Here is an 18,126-nt window from a genome sequence, read left to right as displayed (position 1 = left end):
ATTCGCTAGCACCTCCATAATGGAGGCTATTTGAGTGTGAAAAACCATACAGTTAGCCATTGTAAGCTAACGTTAGCAACTAGCTAGCTAGCGTTACCTAGAGAACACTAATCAACCAAGTCCCGTCTCCAACGCGAATTAAAGACTACATGTCGTAAGTATGTGATGCTATGCAGTTAAAGTATTCATATTTTGAATTCCAGGGTGTTAATAAACATCTAAATAACAACAAAAACGCAAACGTGGAAATTGTTCTTGTGTTCACTTCCGTTTACAGTCTTCTTTGTGTGGTTTTCCGGCAGAATAGACCCTTAGTTGCGTATTACTGCCTTTTACAGGTCGTAGTGTGAATTTCACATTTTGTTCACAGAAATGGATAAGTAGATTGGGGGAATTTAATTGCACCACCATCTTACCCTACATACACGCCACTATACCCATCAAACCTACTGTCCCCAACAGACCTACCACCCCTTCCCACTACTTTGGCCCTAAAAAGTCCTACACCAGACTTTCGGCTTGGGAGGATGGAGCCCATTCTCTCAAAACTCCCTGTAGTTCTTCTGCACTAAAATCTCAAACACCCAAAATCGTATCTGCTACTACTACCACCAAATCAATCTTCTGGAATATATGTTCCATCTGTGCGGTGCAAGTAATGACCATAGCAATAAACACCAAGAAGCCAACCTTAAAGCACAAACTGTTTGGATCACTCTGTACTGGGCTACTACTCACATTGATCCTCTCAGGCTCCTTCACCCTTTTCCCACCATCATCTACTTTCCTCACTGCCTCGGCATGACATTTTCTTCACTACCTGAACCCCGGCAACCTCAAACTGTCTCTCTCGCACCAGACACTTCTGATCCCCAGCAATATGGGCACCTCCACAATTGACACAGCTTTTTCCACTGAAACACACCCCTTTGTCTCATGCCCACCTGCACACTTCTCACATCTTGGAATATTCTTCCTACACATTATCATAAGTTTGACAACTAAAACATAGTAGGGGGTTCAAAACAAAAGCTCTCAACGGATAAGTTACATATTCTAACATGACTTTATCGGGTAAACACTGGGGGAGGGGAAAAGGTAAAGACAAGCTCACTTCAGTCTCGCGCCCTCCACCGAGTCTGCATCACACCAAACGGAGGGCCTCATTTACACTGAAGAGAAAGGATGACATATCCATTGTGATATCTCTTAAAGTTACAATGTTTCCGTTATAACATCTTTAATGATATCACCAAACAATAAATTATCTGATATGATTGTTCTTTAAGTCCCTCCTGAACATTTCAAAGGGTGTGGTTAAATTAAAAAGCTATGCGCGCTGTTCTTTGAAATATGATACTGTCGGTGGTGGAAAAAGTACCCAATTGTCATACTTGAGTAAAAGTAAAAAATAACTAAATAGAAAAGTCGACAATAACTAAATCCCACAGTTGACAGTGCATGTCAAAGCAAAAACCAAGCCATGAGGTCGAAGGAATTGCAGGCCTTTATGGTAGAGTGGCCAGACAAAATCCACTCTCTCTCTCCCACCAGAGGGGAAGGGGGGAAGTGGGGCCGGTTCTAGGACTTTAACGATCGGTCGTAAACTTCCTCTCTCGTGCACTGCAGTATGGAGAAGTCAAAATTGTTTGTGTGTAGAGAGGACTCTGCCCCAAAACTTTAACATCAAAAGGTTGGATATTAAAACAATATTTCTACACAAAGAATGTGGGAAATGTTCAGGAGGGACTTAAAGAACAATCATGTCAGATAATTTATTGTTTGGTGATATCATTAAAGATGTTATAACGGAAACATTGTAACTTTAAGAGATATCACAATGGATATGTCAGAGTTACATCAAAATGTTGTAAATATCTTATATGATTAAATATGAAACTATTTGTGAGAAGATGAAATGTGATTTTAGCCTTCTAAATGAGAATTGTTTTTCATGTAAAGTTTCATGTAAACTAGGGTTTTTGAACATTTGAAGTCAACAATGTTCAGAATGAGACTGATATGAGGTAATAAGTATGGATGACTAATATGATAACAATATTCTGATATTCTTCAGTTAATTCGGGAAACGGTAACTCGTTAAACAAACTTTTCCATGGTGCCCCAAGATTGCTAATGAGTTAATTGTTACATGATTAATTTAATCCCATAATAACTAAACAGTTAATTGATTTGATTTTGAAACTCCTCTCATTAATGATAGTCACGTCACGACACCTTGTAGTAGAAGGTACAGTACGAAAATAAGGAGATGACCATTAGGCTACAGGAGATGAGAATTGCAGGTAACATATGAGGTTAATTTGATTTTATTCATTTTAGCAAAAAGGTGCTTGCAAAAAGGTTGTAGTTGTTCCCATAGTATATAGACCTGGGGTATTCAACTCTTACCCTCTGGAGCCTGCTGGTTTTCTGTTCTGCCTGATAATTAATTGCACCCACCTGGTGTCCCAGGTCTAAATCAGTCCCTGATTAAAGGGGAACAAGGTAAAAAAAAAAGCAGTGGAACTGGCTTCGAGGTCCAGAGTTGAGTTTGAGGGAGTTAGAGCAACCATGTACTGTCTATGTAGGCCTAAAACTGATTCTGGATGAGCTAAATACTGGGCTCACAGCTAACCTTTTAGGTCAATAATATGCTGTTTTAATACAAATGTTGTTGGCTTTATAATCGTGAGAGAATTATGCTTTGAACTGCGGAGTAGAGCACCAGTTAAAGGAGTCATAGCCGGGGTCTCCATGGAGTTAGATACTGAATAATTAAAGATAATCCAAGATGTGGTTGATGCCCATCCCCTGAACCACCAGGTGAACGGGGAAAAGGAAGAAACTCAGTTGGTTCCATAGTTTTTTTATAAAGAGCACATTCCTATGCATGTAAAGTTAGGTTACGAAAAGTATGCAGATAGAGTATTTGTCCATAAGCCACTACAAAGCAAAAACTGTAAAGGATTTGTCCATGTCAAAACTGTTTGCAGACGGAAGGAGTATATTGAAGGTCGGAGTGAAGAAGGTCAGTGTTGCAATTGTGGTGGGGATCATTATCCAGAGTTCTTGGAGTGCCCTGTAAGGGTGAAGGAGGTCAAGGTGGCAAAGGTAAGGGCGGGTCATAGGATCACCTACGCAGAGCCAAGCAAAATAATTGAGACAGCAAGTGACGCTAGTGTTGATGATATGGTAGTGGATACACCCCAGACTTTAGTGAATGTTTGTCAATCAAGAGAACTGGACACGCTTTGTGTGAAGAAGGTGGATTTTGTGGCGTTTATTGCAGCGGTTATTAATTGTACTGCTACAAAATTGGACATCATTGTGGCTGCGGCAGAAAAGTCTTTGGGCCTGAAATAATTCACAGGGGGGGGGGCATTCTTATGACATTGCCAGCAGTAAGATTAGCTTGATTTCCAAATAGACAAGTGCTGTAGCTTTAGGATGATATGTCACTTTCTATTTTCTGACTGAAATTGACAAAGTAGGTACCACTTAAGCATCTGAGGACCAAAACAATCTCTGGGTTTAAGATTAAACGAAGACATGGCTGTCTCATGGTATAGTGGGGTATGCAAAACTTTGAGCACCTATCTCCTGAACGTTTTGACATTCTGGTAAAAAAGCACTTTCTGACCCTTATACCATGGGCAAATATGTATGGAAAAGTGTCATTCAAATCAAAATGGGTGCAGTTAAAAAGGTATTGAAATCAAATGTAACGATCCTTTGATTACTTGACACTCTTTAATGGTTTGATAATTCAAAGGCATGGTCCCACACTTAAGACAAAATGTATCAAGACCTGTGCCCCGTATCCACAAAGAGTCTCAGAGTAGAAGTCCTGCTCAAAGATCAGGTCCCTGCATGTCTACATAGTCTTATTCATTATGATCTAAAAAGCAAAACTGATCTGATCGTAGATCAGCACTCCTACTCTGAGAGGCTTTGTGGATACGGGCCCTGACCTAATATCATTCAGACAGTAGTTCACAGTGGGCTCACCTCAGTGAGACTGTGTGTGGTCCTGTGCTGCTCAGCTGGTTTTTCTGTAGCTTCAGGAGGTGTAGTCTGGTTGTCCTCCATGACCATTGTCCCCTCAGGGTTCCCCAGACCCTCCTCATACCCCTTCTTCTCCTCCTCCTCCTGCAATAGAGATGTAATACAGATTACACATACATACAGTATACTCCTTTAGGTATGTACACATGCACACACCGATAAAACACAATTTCAACATGCAGGGTTTTTTTCTGCACAGCCTATGTCCAAACAGTAAAAAAATAAATATAAAAAAATAAAAATGGATGAAAAAACATTTTCAGTGTAAATGTACAGTGGGGCAAAAAAGTATTTAGTCAGCCACCAATTGTGCAAGTTCTCCCACTTAAAAAGATGAGGCCTGTAATTTTCATCATAGGTACACTTTAACTATGACAGACAAAATTAGAAAAAAATCCAGAAAATCATATTGTAGGATTTTTAATGAATTTATTTGCAAATTATGGTGGAAAATAAGTATTTATGTTCATAGTCAAAAGTCAGACAAACCTAACTAAACTATTTTGATGTGTACAATAGGTGTTTGTTAGTGTGTGGGTATGTGTAGGTATATGTACTATGTGTAGGTATATTTAGTAAGTGTATATTGGTTATAAAGTGCTGTGGGTGTATACAGAACAGGGTGAGATCAGATGTGATGTATACAAAAGATAGTCAATGAAAATCTTAGAATGAAAGTCAAATTTTTTGTTTATTAAACAAGCAAGTTTTAAAATCACCAGATGAAAACACCACACACACACACACGTCAACAAAACATCTGCATGAACTTGATAAACTGCATCAGTATACTCATTAAAAGTGTCTTGGGTGAAAAAACATTAAGCAGTTAAATGGAAGTAATGAAATAGGCATTTGTGAACATCATATTGCCTATACAGGACAAACACAATATGTAATAGACTTTTTAGGCTTATATACAGGGCTTTCAGAAAGTATTCATACCCTTTGACTCATTCCACATTTTATTGTGTTACAGTTCGAATTCAAAATGGATAAAAAATTATTTAAAAAATTATCTGAATAATATAACCCAGAACGACAAAGTGAAAACATGTTTTTAGAAATATCACATTTACATAAGTATTCACACCCCTGAGCCAATACTTCGTAGAAGCACTTTTGGCAGCAATTACAACTGAGAGTCTTTCTTGGTAAGTCTCTAAGAGCTTTCCACACCTGGATTATGCAACATTTGCCCATTATTCATAAAATAAAATCTACAAGCTCTTTCAAATAGGTTGTTGATCATTGCTAGACATCCATTTTCAGGTCTTACCTCAAATTTTCAAGTAGATAAGTCAAAACTGTAACTCGGCCAACATTCATTGTCGTCTTGGTAAGCAAATACAGTGTAGAACTGCCTTTGTGATTTAGGTTATTTTCCTGCTGAAAGGTGAATTAATTTCCCAGTGTCTGGTGGAAAGCAGACTGAAGCAGGTTTTCCTCTAGGATTTTGCCTGTGCTTAGCTCCATTCCATTTATTTTTTTATCCTGAAAAATTCCCCAGTCCTTATCAATTAAAAGCATACCATGATGCAGCCACCACTATGCTTGAAAATATGGAGTGGTACTCATTAATGTGTTGTATTGGATTTGCCCCAAACATAACACTTTGTATTTATTCAGGACAAAAAGTGAATTGCTTTGCCACATTTCTTGCAGTATTACATTAGTGCCTTGTTGCAAACAGGATGTGTGTTTGGAATATGTTTATTCTGTGCAGGCTTCCTTCTTTTCACTCTGTCAATTAAGTTAGTATTGTGGAGTAACTACAATGTTGTTGTGTCAGTGTTCTCCTATCACAGCCATTATTCTCTGTAACTGTTTTAAAGTCACTATTGGCCTCATGGTGAAATCCCTGAGCGGTTTCCTTGCTCTCCAGCAACTGAGTTAGGAAGGCTGCTTGTATCTTTTTAGTGACTGGGTGTATTGATACGCCATCAAAAATGTAACGAAAGGGATTTTCAATGTCTGCTCTTTTTACCCATCTACCAATAGGTGCCCTTCTTTGCGAGGCATTGAAAAACCTCCCTGGTCTTTGAGGTTTAATCTGTGTCTAAAGTTCACTGCTTGACTGAGGGATAATTTTATGTGTGGGGTACAGCGATGAGGTAGTCATTCACAAATCAAGTTAAACACTATTATTGCACACAAAGTCCATGACACTTATCATGTGACTTGTTAAGCACATTTGTATTCCTGAACTTATTTAGGCTTGCCATAACTAATGGGTTGAATACTTATTGACTCAAGACATTTCAGCTTATCATTTGTAATTAATTTGTAAACCTTTTGGAAAAACATAATTCCACTTTGACATTATGGGCTATTGTATAACCCAGTGACAAAAATATACATGTAATACATTTTAAATTCAGGCTGTAACACAATATTGTATTATATGCCTTATACAGTTGAAGTCGGAAGTTTACATTCACTTAGGTTGGAGTCATTAAAACACGTTTTTCAACCACTCCACAAATATCTTGTTAGCAAACTAAGGTTTTGGCAAGTCGGTTAGGACATCTACTTTGTGCACGACACGTAATTTTTCCAACAATTGTTTAGACAGATTATTTCACGTATAACTCACTGTATCACAATTCCAGTGGGCCAGAAGTTTACATACACCAAGTTGACTGTGCCTTTAAACAGCTTGAAAAAATCCAGAAAATTATGTAATGGCTTTAGAAGCTTCTGATAGGCTAATTGACATCATTTGAGTGAATTGGAGGTGTACCTGTGGATGTATTTCAAGGCCTACCTTCAAACTAAGTGCCTCTTTGCTAGACATCATGGGAAAATCAAAAGAAATCAATCAAGACCTCAGAAAAAAATTGTAGACCTCCACAAGTCTGGTTCATCCTTGGGAGCAATTTCCAAACGCCTGAAGGTAACACGTTCACCTGTACAAACAATAGTATGCAAGTATAAACACCATGGAACCACGCAGCCATCATACCGCTCAGGGAGGAGACGCGGTCTGTCTCCTAGAGATGAACGTACTTTGGTGCGAAAAATGCAAATCAATACCAAAACAACAGCAAAGGACCTTGTGAAGATGCTGGAGTAAACAGGTACAAAAGTATCTATATCCACAGTAAAACGAGTCCTATATCAACATAACCTGAAAGGTCGCTCAGGAAGGAATAAGCCACTGCTCCAAAACCGCCATAAAAAATCCAGACTATGGTTTGCAACTGCACATGGGGACAAAGATCGTACTTTTTGGAGAAATGTCCTCTGGTGTAATGAAACAAAAATAGAACTGTTTGGCCATAATGACCATCGTTATGTTTGGAGGAAAAAGGGGGAGGCTTGCAAGCTGAAGAACACCATCCCAACCGTGAAGCACGGGGCGGCAGCATCATGTTGTGGGGTGCTTTGCTGCAGGAGGGTCGGGTGCACTTCACAAAATAGATGGCTTCATGAGGGAGGAAAATGATGTGGATATATTGAAGCAACATCTCAAGACATCAGTCAGGAAGTTAAAACTTGGTCGCAAATGGGTCTTCCAAATGGACAATGACCCCAAGCAAACTTCCAAAGTTGTGGCAAAATGGCTTAAGGACAACAAAGTCAAGGTATTGGAGTGGCCATCACAAGACGTGATGAAATAAATAAAAGCTGAAATAAATAATTCTCTCTAGTATTATTCGGACATTTCACATTTTTACAAGAAAGTGGTGATCCTAACTGACCTAAGACAGGGAATTTTTACTAGGATTGAATTTCAGGGATTGTGAAAAACTGAGTTTAAATGTATTTGGCTAAGGTGTATGTAAGCTTCTGACTTCAATTGTATATCACACAATGTCTGGGCCTTGCACTTCAACGATTAAGCCACAACTGCAGTTATTTTATGCATATATGTCATCTTTCTGCATCTACCTTTAAAGCAGGGTTTGATCTTAGCATCAGAAGCTATCGAGTGGAATGGTTACTTTCTATGTTATAGTGGAATGGTTTTTCTGCTGATGCATCTTGAGGTATCTCCTCTCCGAGAACCTCTTCCCACAGTGAGTGCAGTCGAATGGCCTTTCTCCCGTGTGGACCTTCAGGTGCATCTTCAGCTGGTGCTGGCGGGAGAACCTCTTCTCGCACTGGGGGCAGCTGTAGGGTTTCTCCCCTGTGTGGACTCTCTGATGCCTCTTCAGGCTGGATGATTGTGAGAAACTGGCCTGGCACAGGTGGCAGCCGAATGGTTTCTCCCCCGTGTGCATCCTTTGGTGGATCTCCACCTGTTTGCAGAAACTGAAGGCTTTCCCACAGAATGAACATGGGAAGCGCTTCTCTTTGCCACCAGATCTACTGATAGCATCACTACTACTGTCATTTGTCAATGGGCTTGTGTAGCCATTTACTGTTGAAGCACTGGCATTGTCTGAGGTCTGGTTTAACATTAGGAGAGTGCGCGGAGGACGAAGGCCAGGGAGTGTCTGTGTTGTCGCAGGGTCCATGTTCCAGTTGAGAGATCCTAAAGAAGGCAGGCTGAAGGCAGCACCTGTTAGGGGATTAACCTGAGGTGCCAACAGTCTCTCTGAATCACAACTATAGGAGCAGGATGGAGTATCACTAGCAGAGTTTGTTTCTGTTCTCTCCCGCCGCATATGGATACCTCCCAGTCCCTGTGGACCAAATCTATGCCTCTCCCTGGTCTCAGCCAGTCTGTTGTCATGGAGACTAAGTTTGGATGTTGTTTTGTGTTTGACTGTCTGTTTCTGGTAGTGGTCAACATTGTTGTTCCCCAGTCCAGAGTTGAGGACGCTGTCCCATCCACTGACCTCCACTATGTCACCTCTGGTCCTGGCCTGCTCAGTGATATTGTCCCCTGGGCCCTTGGCTGCACCGGTCTGGGCCTTGGAATCCAAAATGGTTGCCCAGTCTCCTCTGTTAGCCTCCAGCCAACCACCTGCAGGAAGAGGTTACAAAATAGACTTTACAAACATGGCAGAGAACTCTACATATGGATTTTTGTTGTTGTCAATTACCTGGTCAAGTTTATAAAGTTTATAGATTATAATGTCTGTTTTTATATGTAAACATAGGTTCCATTGATTTTATGAATTAAGAAAATATAGAAAAGAAAATAGCCAGGCGCATCACCATTCCCAGAGAAGATCCATTACTTTATTTAGGCAGGTAGCCTAGCGGTTAAGAGCATTAGGCTGACTAGTTCAAAAAATGTGCCCTTGAGCAAGGTACTTAACCCTAATTGCTCCTGTAAGTTGCTCTGGATAAGTGTGTCTACTAAATGACTAAAATGTAAATATGCATGTCTCCCTTACCTTGCTCCACCATCTTTAGTCCACTCAGCAGGTCAATGTTCTCTGGTCCATCCTCTACTGTCTCCTCTTTGACTAGCAGCAGATCAGGCTTCCCATCCTCCATGTCTACTGACTGTAAGAGATACAGAGTGAGATGATGTTGGATCAAGAAATATGATATGAGCACCCTGCTATGGAGCATCTTCTGATAGGGCAATGAGGGATTGCTATGAGTACTATGCAAACATGTTAGTTGATTTGATAATATGCAAACATATTCGTTGATTTGATTACTTGACCCTTAAAATGTTTTGATAATTCAAAAGGCATGGTCTCACACTTAAAGGGCAACGCCACCACTTTTCAACCTCACTTTCATTATCTCCAGCAAAATACCAGTGTCAACATACTTTTAGTGTATGTGGACACCTGCTCGTAGAACATCCCTTTCCAAAATCATGGACATTAATATGGAGTTAGTCCCCCCCTTTGCTACTATAACAGCCACCGATCTTCTGATAAGGTTTTCCACTAGATGTTAGAACATTGCTCCAGGGACTTGCTTCCATTCAGCCACAAGAGCATTAGTGAGGTCGGGCACTGATGTTGGGCGATTAGGCCTGGCTTGCAGTCGGCGTTCCAATTAATCTCAAAGGTGTTAGATGCGGTTGAGGTCAGGGCTCTGTGCAGGCCTGTCAAGGTCTTCCACACCGAACTTGATAAACCATTTCTGTATGGACCTCGCTTTGTGCATGGGGGCATTGTCATGCTGAAACAAGAAAGGGCTTTCCCCAAACTGTTTTCACAAAAGGTGGAAGCACAGAATGGTCTAGAATGTCATTGTATGCTATAGCATTAAGATTCACCTTCACTGGAACTAAGGGGCCTAGCCCAAACCATGAAAAACAGCCCCAGACCATTATTTCTCATCCATCAAACTTTACAGTTGGCACTATGCAATGGGACAGGTAGAGTTCTCCTGGCGTCCTCCAAACCTAGATTCGTCCGTCGAACTGCCAGATGGTGAAGCGTGATTCATCACACAAGAGAACGCGTTTCCACTGCTCCAGAGTCTAATGGCGGCGAGCTTTACACCACTCCAGCCGACGCTTGGCATTGCGCATGGTGATCTTAAGCTTGTTTGCAGCTGCTCGACCATGGAAACCCATTACGTATGTGAAAACGGCACATTTCTAAAGTTAAGTAAAAAAATAAATAAAGTAAAAACATTCTATCCGATGACATAAAAAAAGTGATATTCAAACACTGAGATTCGCGGTGATGTTGGGAGCAAGAAAATACCCTCCCTTGTGCTAGAAACTTGGTGCAGGTTTTGAAAATGAATGTTTTTTACTTTTAATCCATCACAGAGAAGCATTTTTTAGGACCTTATCTTTTTAACCATAGATCATATAAACGGTCTGTTTTCACATATGTAGACACTGGTTTGGTGCTGGAAATTATGATTATGAGAAAACATATTTTCTGATCTGATGAAACCAAGATTGAACTCTTTGGCCTGAATGCCAAGTGTCACATCTGGAGGAAACCTGGCACCATCCCAATAGTGAAGCACGGTGGTGGCAGCATCATGCTGTGGGGATGTTTTTCAGAGGCAGGGACTGGAAGACTAGTCAGGATCGAGGGAATGATGAATGGCGCAAAGTACAGGGAGATCCTTGATGAAAACCTGCTCCAGAGCGCTCAGGACCTCAGACTGGGGCGAAGGTTCACCTTCCAACAGGAAAACGACCCTAAGGACACAGCCAAGACAACGCAGGAGTGGTTTCGGGACAAGTCTCTGAATGTCCTTGAATGGCCCAGCCAGAGCCTGGACTTTAACCCGATCTACCATCTCTGGGGAGACCTGAAAACAGCTATGCAGCGACAGTCCCCATCCAACTGACAAGGTTGAGAGGATCTGCAGAAAAGAATGGGAGAAACTCCCCAAATACAGATGTGCCAAGCTTGTAGTGTCATACCCAAAGGTGCTTCAACAAAGTACTGAGTAAAGGGTCTGAATACTTGTGTAAATGTGATATTTCCGCTCTGAAATTTTAATACATTTGCAAAAACTTCTAAAATACTCATTAGCATTGTCATTATGGGGTGTTGTGTGTAGATTGATGAGGGGGAAAAAAACTTTTAGCAATTTTAGAACAAGGCTGTAACGTAAGAAAACGTGGAAAAAGTCAAGGGTTCTGAATAATTTCCGAATGCACTGTGGACAGGTATGTTACTTTCCAAATCATGTCCAATCAATTTGAATTTACCACAGGTGGACGCCATTCAAGTTGTAGAAACATCTCAAGAATGATCAATGGAAACACGATGCACCTGAGCTCAATTTCGAGTCTCATAGCAAAGGGTCTGAATACTTATGTAAATAAGGTATTTTTTTTGTTGCTTTTTAAAATTTGCTAACATTTATAACAACCTGTTTTCACTTTGTCATTATGGGGTATTATGTGCCTATTGATGTGGAAAAAAATATTGTATCAATTTTAGCTACGTCGGCAGCGGAGTGTGCAGTTGAGTGGGCAGCAGCTACATGAAAAAAATCCAGCACATGCACAGAAATCTCTATCATATCTAAGTATGATATAATAGGCAAGTTGGGTTCCAGAAAATCGGGAACAGTATATATTTTTGTTGTTGTAATTTTACCCCCTTTTTCTCCCCAATTTTGTTATATCGAATTGGTAGTTACGATCTTGTCTCATCACTGCAACTCCCCAACAGGCTCGGGAGAGGCGAAGGTCAAGTCATGCTTCCTCTGAAACATGACCCGCCAAGCCGCGCTGCTTCTTAACACCTGCTCGCGTAACCCGGAAGCCAGCCGCACCTGATCGGAGGCCCGCCACAAGGAGTCGCAGGAGCGCGATGAGCCAAGTAAAGCCACCCGGCCAAACCCAGATGACACTGGGCCAATTGTGCGCTGCCCTATGGGACTCCTAGTCACGGCCAGATGTGACACAGCCTGGGATCCAACCCCAGGTTGTAGTGATGCCTCAACACTGCGATGCATTGCCTTAGACTGCTGTGCCACTTGGGATGCCCCATAACAGGCTTTTAAAATTTAATATTGGTGCACAATTTCTACTTAAAAATATGTTTAAAAAGACACTCATTTCGTGGAACGACCCAGTTCACAGTTGGCTCACCTCAGTGAAACTGTGTGTGGTCCTGTGCTGCTCAGCTGGTTCCTCTGTGGGTTCAGGAGGAGGTGTAGTCTGGTTGTCCTCTGTGAACATGGTCCCGTCAGGGTTCCCCAGACCCTCCTCCTTCACCAGCAGCACCTCTGGACCCTCCTCCTCCTGGAAGAGAGCAGTGATACAGATTACTCTTTAAGGTACATGCACACACAGATAATAAACACGCTTTCGGCATGGATTGTTTACCCATCCCCACTACGTTTGAGTCCTATACTGTAGTCACAGAATGACTTCATTGTTGTTAAACCCATCATGGTGGACATAAATATGACGTTGTGGATAAATATAAGTCAGCTATGCTAAGTCAAAAGTCATCAGACAAACCTGACTAAACTATTCTGACATGTACAGTAGGGTGTTTGTTAGTGTGTGGGTATGTGTAGGTATTAGGGCTGTCAAACGATGACAATAATCAAGTTAACGGCATTAGTTAATAGCGATTAATCTGCTCAAATTTGGCCCCAAAGAAAGATTTTTCCATTTAAAAAGTAGTGCATTGAGGTACAGGCATACTATGCTTTGATTGTAAGGAACGGAAACACAAAATGATCTACGTCAAAATCTTTTAGTAGCATTTCCACCATGAACAACACGTCACTAACATTGCTACAGCTATTAATGCTCCCAATGTTTGAGTAGGCCTACTCCCTCTTATCAATGTTCTTGAAGTGTAACACTTGTAAACAGTACAGACACAAACAGTTTTACGTACTGTTAAAGCTTCAGGTATTCTAGGAAAAAAATAACTGTCTCTATGGATACAAAGAACAGAGAGCTTTTAAACTGATGAAAACATTGTAACCATCTGTACTGTTCAGATAACTTTACACACATAGTCCTACGCACTCTCCCTCCCACACCAGGTCTCTCACACTTACTCCCACACTATTGATTACTGCTTTGTTGGGAAAGAGAAATAAAAAGGCATTTCACTGTACTAGTGCACATGACAATAAAACCATGAAACTTGAAACACACATCCTCTCTCTCACACACACCCCACTCTTGAATATGCAGCCTACCTTTGAAGTCAATTCCTTTTCAGTTCTTCCTGTTCCATCCAAATTTGTGCATAGCCTAGTCAGTGGTCAAGTTAACAGGTTGCTAAGTAACATGACTAGCTTGCTAAACAATGGTGTTTGTTATCAAACCAAAAAAACAGCAGCTTGCGAGTAGTTTAAAATGGCCTGTGACATGCGCGCCAATCTGCGGCAGAAAAAAAAACATAGCTCCAGTAATATTGGGTATAACTTTCACATGATTTTGGCTAGAGGCTCTCGGTCTTCAGCTATGCAAAGGTGTGAAGCACTGACTGTAACGGTGTTCCCTGTTGTGTTCTGCACTTAAAATCGCCGGTGCGGAGACACATGCCCCGTGAAGATATGGAAACGCAATTAACAGCATCTGAAAAATGTACAGCGATGAACATGTCACACATTAAATAATGGGCCTAGTAAGTATATTTAGTAAGTGTATATTGGTTATGAAGCACTGTTGGGATCAGATGTGATGTATACTAAAGATCATCTCAATGAAAGTATTGGAATGAAAAGTCCCATTTTGTGTTTATTAAACATAAACAAGTTTTCCATACACCATATGAAAAACACACATAAGCATGACCCAACTAAAAATCTGGCATTAACTTGTTGAACTGCATTTCTTTTCTCATTAAAAGCGTCTTGGAAAAAAATTCAGTAGGTGACTGGAAGTAATCCAGGCATTTGTAAACATGTACCCTACAGAGTACAAACATAATATGTAACAGACTTTAGGCTTATAACACACAATGTCTGGATGCAATATTCTACCCAGTAATATTCAACACTGAAATCTGATACTGTTATTCCAAATGTCTCTGTGGATCTTTTCTGCTGATAACAATGAAAATGTATACATGTGTCTTTAATTCAGGGTTTGATCTAAACGTAAGAAGCTATGCGTGAAATGGTTTATTTGAATGTTATAGACTGGAATGATTTTTCTGCTGGTGTATTCTGAGGTAGCTCCTCTCTGAGAACCTCTTCCCGCAGTGCGTACAGGCAAACAGCGTTTCTCCCGTGTGGACCTTCAAGTGCATCTTCAGCTGGTGCTGGCGGGAAAACCTCTTCTCACACTGGGGGCAGCTGTAGGGTTTCTCCCCTGTGTGGACCCTCTCGTGCCTTTTCAGGTCACCAGCCTCGGCGAAGCGCATGTGACACTGTGTACAGCTGAAGGGTTTCACCCCTGTGTGGACCCTCTGGTGCCTCTTCAGGTTGCCAGCCTGGGCGAAGCGCATATGACACCGTGTACAGCTGAAGGGTTTTACCCCTGTGTGGACCCTCTGGTGGATCTCAACATTATGTGGGCAGCTGAAGGCTTTGTTACAGAACATGCAGAGGAACCGTTTCTCTTTACTATTGCCTGATGTAGCATCCCCTGTCTGAGCCTGGGCTCTAGTCCTGTCGTTTGAGTTCAATACCTGATCAAAAAAGACACGGCCGTGTGAATCAGAAGGCCCCATCGACGTGGACACTGGGTCGCGATCTCTGAACGCATGTGAAGGGGAGTGGGTCGCAACATTTAGATTTGTCTCCAAGCTTTCCCTGTAATCTAAAAAGTTGCTGGTGTTGCCCTGCGAGTGTCCTTCTTTTAAGTGAGTCTCATCTGCATTCCACGTCTGAGGAGAGTCGCGCTCAACTTTCACAATCACCTCATCTACGACTAGACCCTCCCCTTTCTTATCTAGGAACCCTTCAGAGTATACACTACTGCTGTACTGGTTCCAGTCCCCTCTCATTGGATTAGTCTGTGTATCTAAGCCCACAGGCATGTCACCAGATATCATCTGTGTCTCTGTAACGTATGAACAGGTTGGATCATTGTCAGCCTGTAATGCATCACCTGAGTCCCGATTGGATAAAACTGTCCTCAGGTTACCGTAAAGTAAATACTCTGAGCGGGGAGCAGGAGGACAGCCCAGTTGTCCCAGCCCCGTTAAAGTCTCTGTGTCTGTCTCTGACTTGAGAACGGCGTTCTGGATTCCACTGACCTCCGTGATGCTGCATCGGGTCCTGGGCTGCACTGAGGCGATGGTGGGGTCCTCCATAGCTACAGGAGGCACTCCAGCTGCTCCAGTCTGGATATCTGTGCTGTGTCGTGGGTCCTCCTCTCCTTCAGACCTCTCCAGCTTGACTCCAGTACCTGCAGCCTCTGCATCTGCAGGCTGACACAAGAAGAGGTTATTGAATAACAATGTCATAGGGAAGTCTCACAAACTTCCCTGTGGCATATAAATGAGGATGTATATATTTGCAAGTGAATAGCTGAGGGGAGCCTTGCTGAAATAAACTGGCCACATTTGATGTACTGTAATTTTGATGTAATACTATTACACTAACCTCTATCATGATAACGTGCTGGGTTGAGGTTCCACTCCCCTCATCAACCGTGATTGGTTGGTCATCTCTCCATGTATGGTGTCCCATAGGCTTTACAAAGCTTCTGTAGCCTCCAGTGCGATGTCCTTCACCTGAGAGAGTGATTGGGTGAAAAGAGGTGGTTAGGTACTGTCAATGCTCAACTGTATATTGTACACCAAGGTAACATTTATCATAACTTCTTGAAATACTATTTATTGATTGATGTATTATGTTCCATGCAACACATTGTTTTCATTGAGTAAATAGGATGTGCAGTAAATCAATAATCTGGTTAGAACATTATATTGTGTCTTTGCGCCAAGATAGCTAAGTAATCAGGGGAATTATTGCATACTATCCAAAAACTGACCAAGACTTAAATTCTGGGTAACACATCTGAACACATGTCCAGAGGGGAACGGGGCGACAGGCCGCGCATCCTCTGCATTCTGCAAAATGTACCTCTTGCCATTCCTCTGTATCGGTCGAGGATCTTGACACTACTGGGACGACTGGCGAGGACGCGCTCTGGCATTGTCCTCTCAGCGCGCTCCCGTGCCACCTTCAGTTCCAGTAGTTTCCTCCGCAATGCCCTGTTTTCTTTCTGGCTTTGAGTTATTTCCAAACGAAACACTGCATAGTCGTCGTCTACGAGTTTACAGATCTCTGCCACGGCTGCATTCGCTAGCACCTCCATGATGGAGGCTATTTGAGTGTGAAACACCATACAGTTAGCCATTGTTAGCAGCTAGCGTTACCTAGATAACATCTATCAACTAAGTCGTCTCCAACACGAATTATACACTTTATAGTGTGAGTATGTGATGCTGTGCCGTTACGTTAGTCATATTTTGAAATCCAGGGTGTTAAACGTCTAAATAACAACAATAAAAATGCTAACGTAGAAATTGTTCATTGTCACTGTTGTTCACTTCCGTTTACTTCTTCTTTACGGTGGTTGGCATCCAATTTTTATGGTGCATTAGCGCCACCAACAGTACGGGGATGAAAAAAGGAAACTCCATATTGTGAGAGTGGAAGATCAGTTTTGTTATTATCTCTCACTTCTTCAGTACTTCAAACTTCCATTAACTCCCTCCCCAGGCTCTGGGTCCTGAGAGGGTATTACTGCTCTTGACAGCACCTCATGGAACTCCTCCGCTGACAAATCTTTTAGTCCCAGGAACCACTCTGCCGCATCCACAATAATGCCCATCTTCCTGGACTTTCCCTCCACATTAGCTGTGCCATTGATCACAATTGCCATAAAACTCACAAAGTCCACCTTCTTTACATACAGCATATCTGGATCCTGCTGGTAGGAGGCCAACTCTGCAACCTGCAGAGGCCTACCTGACACACCTCGGACCTCCTACTATGTCTACCCTTCTTACCGTCTCCGCATAGGAGTGAATTCCCTGATTTTGGCCACCTCCATCTCTTTCACCCTATTTGGGCATTCCAAGGATGTCGCCTCATGTTCTCTACCACAGTTACAATACTTTATTCCTTTGCATATCTCTTCTGCTGCACAGTCTCCCATCAAAGTGGTTTCCCGCACACGTCCCACATCTCGGCTCCTTCCGTCTGCAGACACTTTCTACATGTCCAAACATTTTACAACTGTTACACTGCAAAGGCCTGGATATAAAGGCTCTGACAGGATAATACACATATCCCAGCTGCCCTCGGGTCAGGAGGGACTCCACATAAAAAAAACACAAGGGCAGACAAACCCTTCTCCTTCTTGCCGTTAACCACACAATTCATCTAGCATACATCAACCACTCCAGGAATTTACTTTAGCATATCAATATCAACGTATTATGCAACTCCAGAAATGACTCCTTTTAATAGGTGACCTGCTCCGTTTGAACTTTACCCAAAGCTTTCTCCACCACTTTGGATATCTTCAATGGGTTTACAGAGTTGGGTGTACATCGTTCCAGAAAACATACTTCTACCAAGATACGATGGGGAATTATCAACCCTAGCCAATTTTTCTTATTTTTCCATTTCTTTGGACAGATGTCCATTCTTAATTTCCACTGCAAATTGATTCAAGCAGCCACCATAGCAATAAACGTAAGAAACCCTACCTTACTAAAACTCATCCTCTCTGGATCTCTCTATTCAGGCCTACTCACTGAGGGGCTCCCAGTCTAATCCCTC

At 41.9% G+C, this 18,126-nt stretch overlaps 4 protein-coding genes across 7 annotated transcripts in view; 2 read left to right on the top strand and 2 right to left on the bottom strand.

Annotated features, from left to right (window-relative positions):
* LOC112231940 (zinc finger protein 583) overlaps positions 1–18,126 on the bottom strand; it is a 969,163-nt gene that overhangs the window by 542,293 nt on the left and 408,744 nt on the right. The gene's annotated exons all lie outside the window — the stretch shown is intronic.
* Positions 1–18,126, top strand: part of LOC112231889 (zinc finger protein with KRAB and SCAN domains 8-like) — a 359,191-nt gene that overhangs the window by 116,355 nt on the left and 224,710 nt on the right. The window lies entirely within an intron of this gene.
* LOC112231888 (zinc finger protein 629) overlaps positions 1–18,126 on the top strand; it is a 233,573-nt gene that overhangs the window by 104,665 nt on the left and 110,782 nt on the right. The gene's annotated exons all lie outside the window — the stretch shown is intronic.
* On the bottom strand, positions 7,804–16,909 carry LOC112231890. Its single transcript, XM_024398688.2, has 6 exons — positions 16,417–16,909; positions 15,934–16,064; positions 15,585–15,758; positions 12,503–12,655; positions 9,360–9,471; positions 7,804–8,983 (listed from the first exon to the last, which is right to left on the bottom strand). The coding sequence occupies exons 1-6, from the start codon at positions 16,691–16,693 to the stop codon at positions 8,019–8,021; spliced, it is 1,812 nt and encodes a 603-aa protein (XP_024254456.2). The 5' UTR covers positions 16,694–16,909; the 3' UTR covers positions 7,804–8,018.

Source organism: Oncorhynchus tshawytscha, linkage group LG34, assembly GCF_018296145.1.
Source record: "Oncorhynchus tshawytscha isolate Ot180627B linkage group LG34, Otsh_v2.0, whole genome shotgun sequence".
Taxonomy (NCBI): domain Eukaryota; kingdom Metazoa; phylum Chordata; class Actinopteri; order Salmoniformes; family Salmonidae; genus Oncorhynchus; species Oncorhynchus tshawytscha.
Note: the sequence above shows the minus strand (reverse complement) of the source record. Positions and strands in the feature narration are given on the sequence as shown.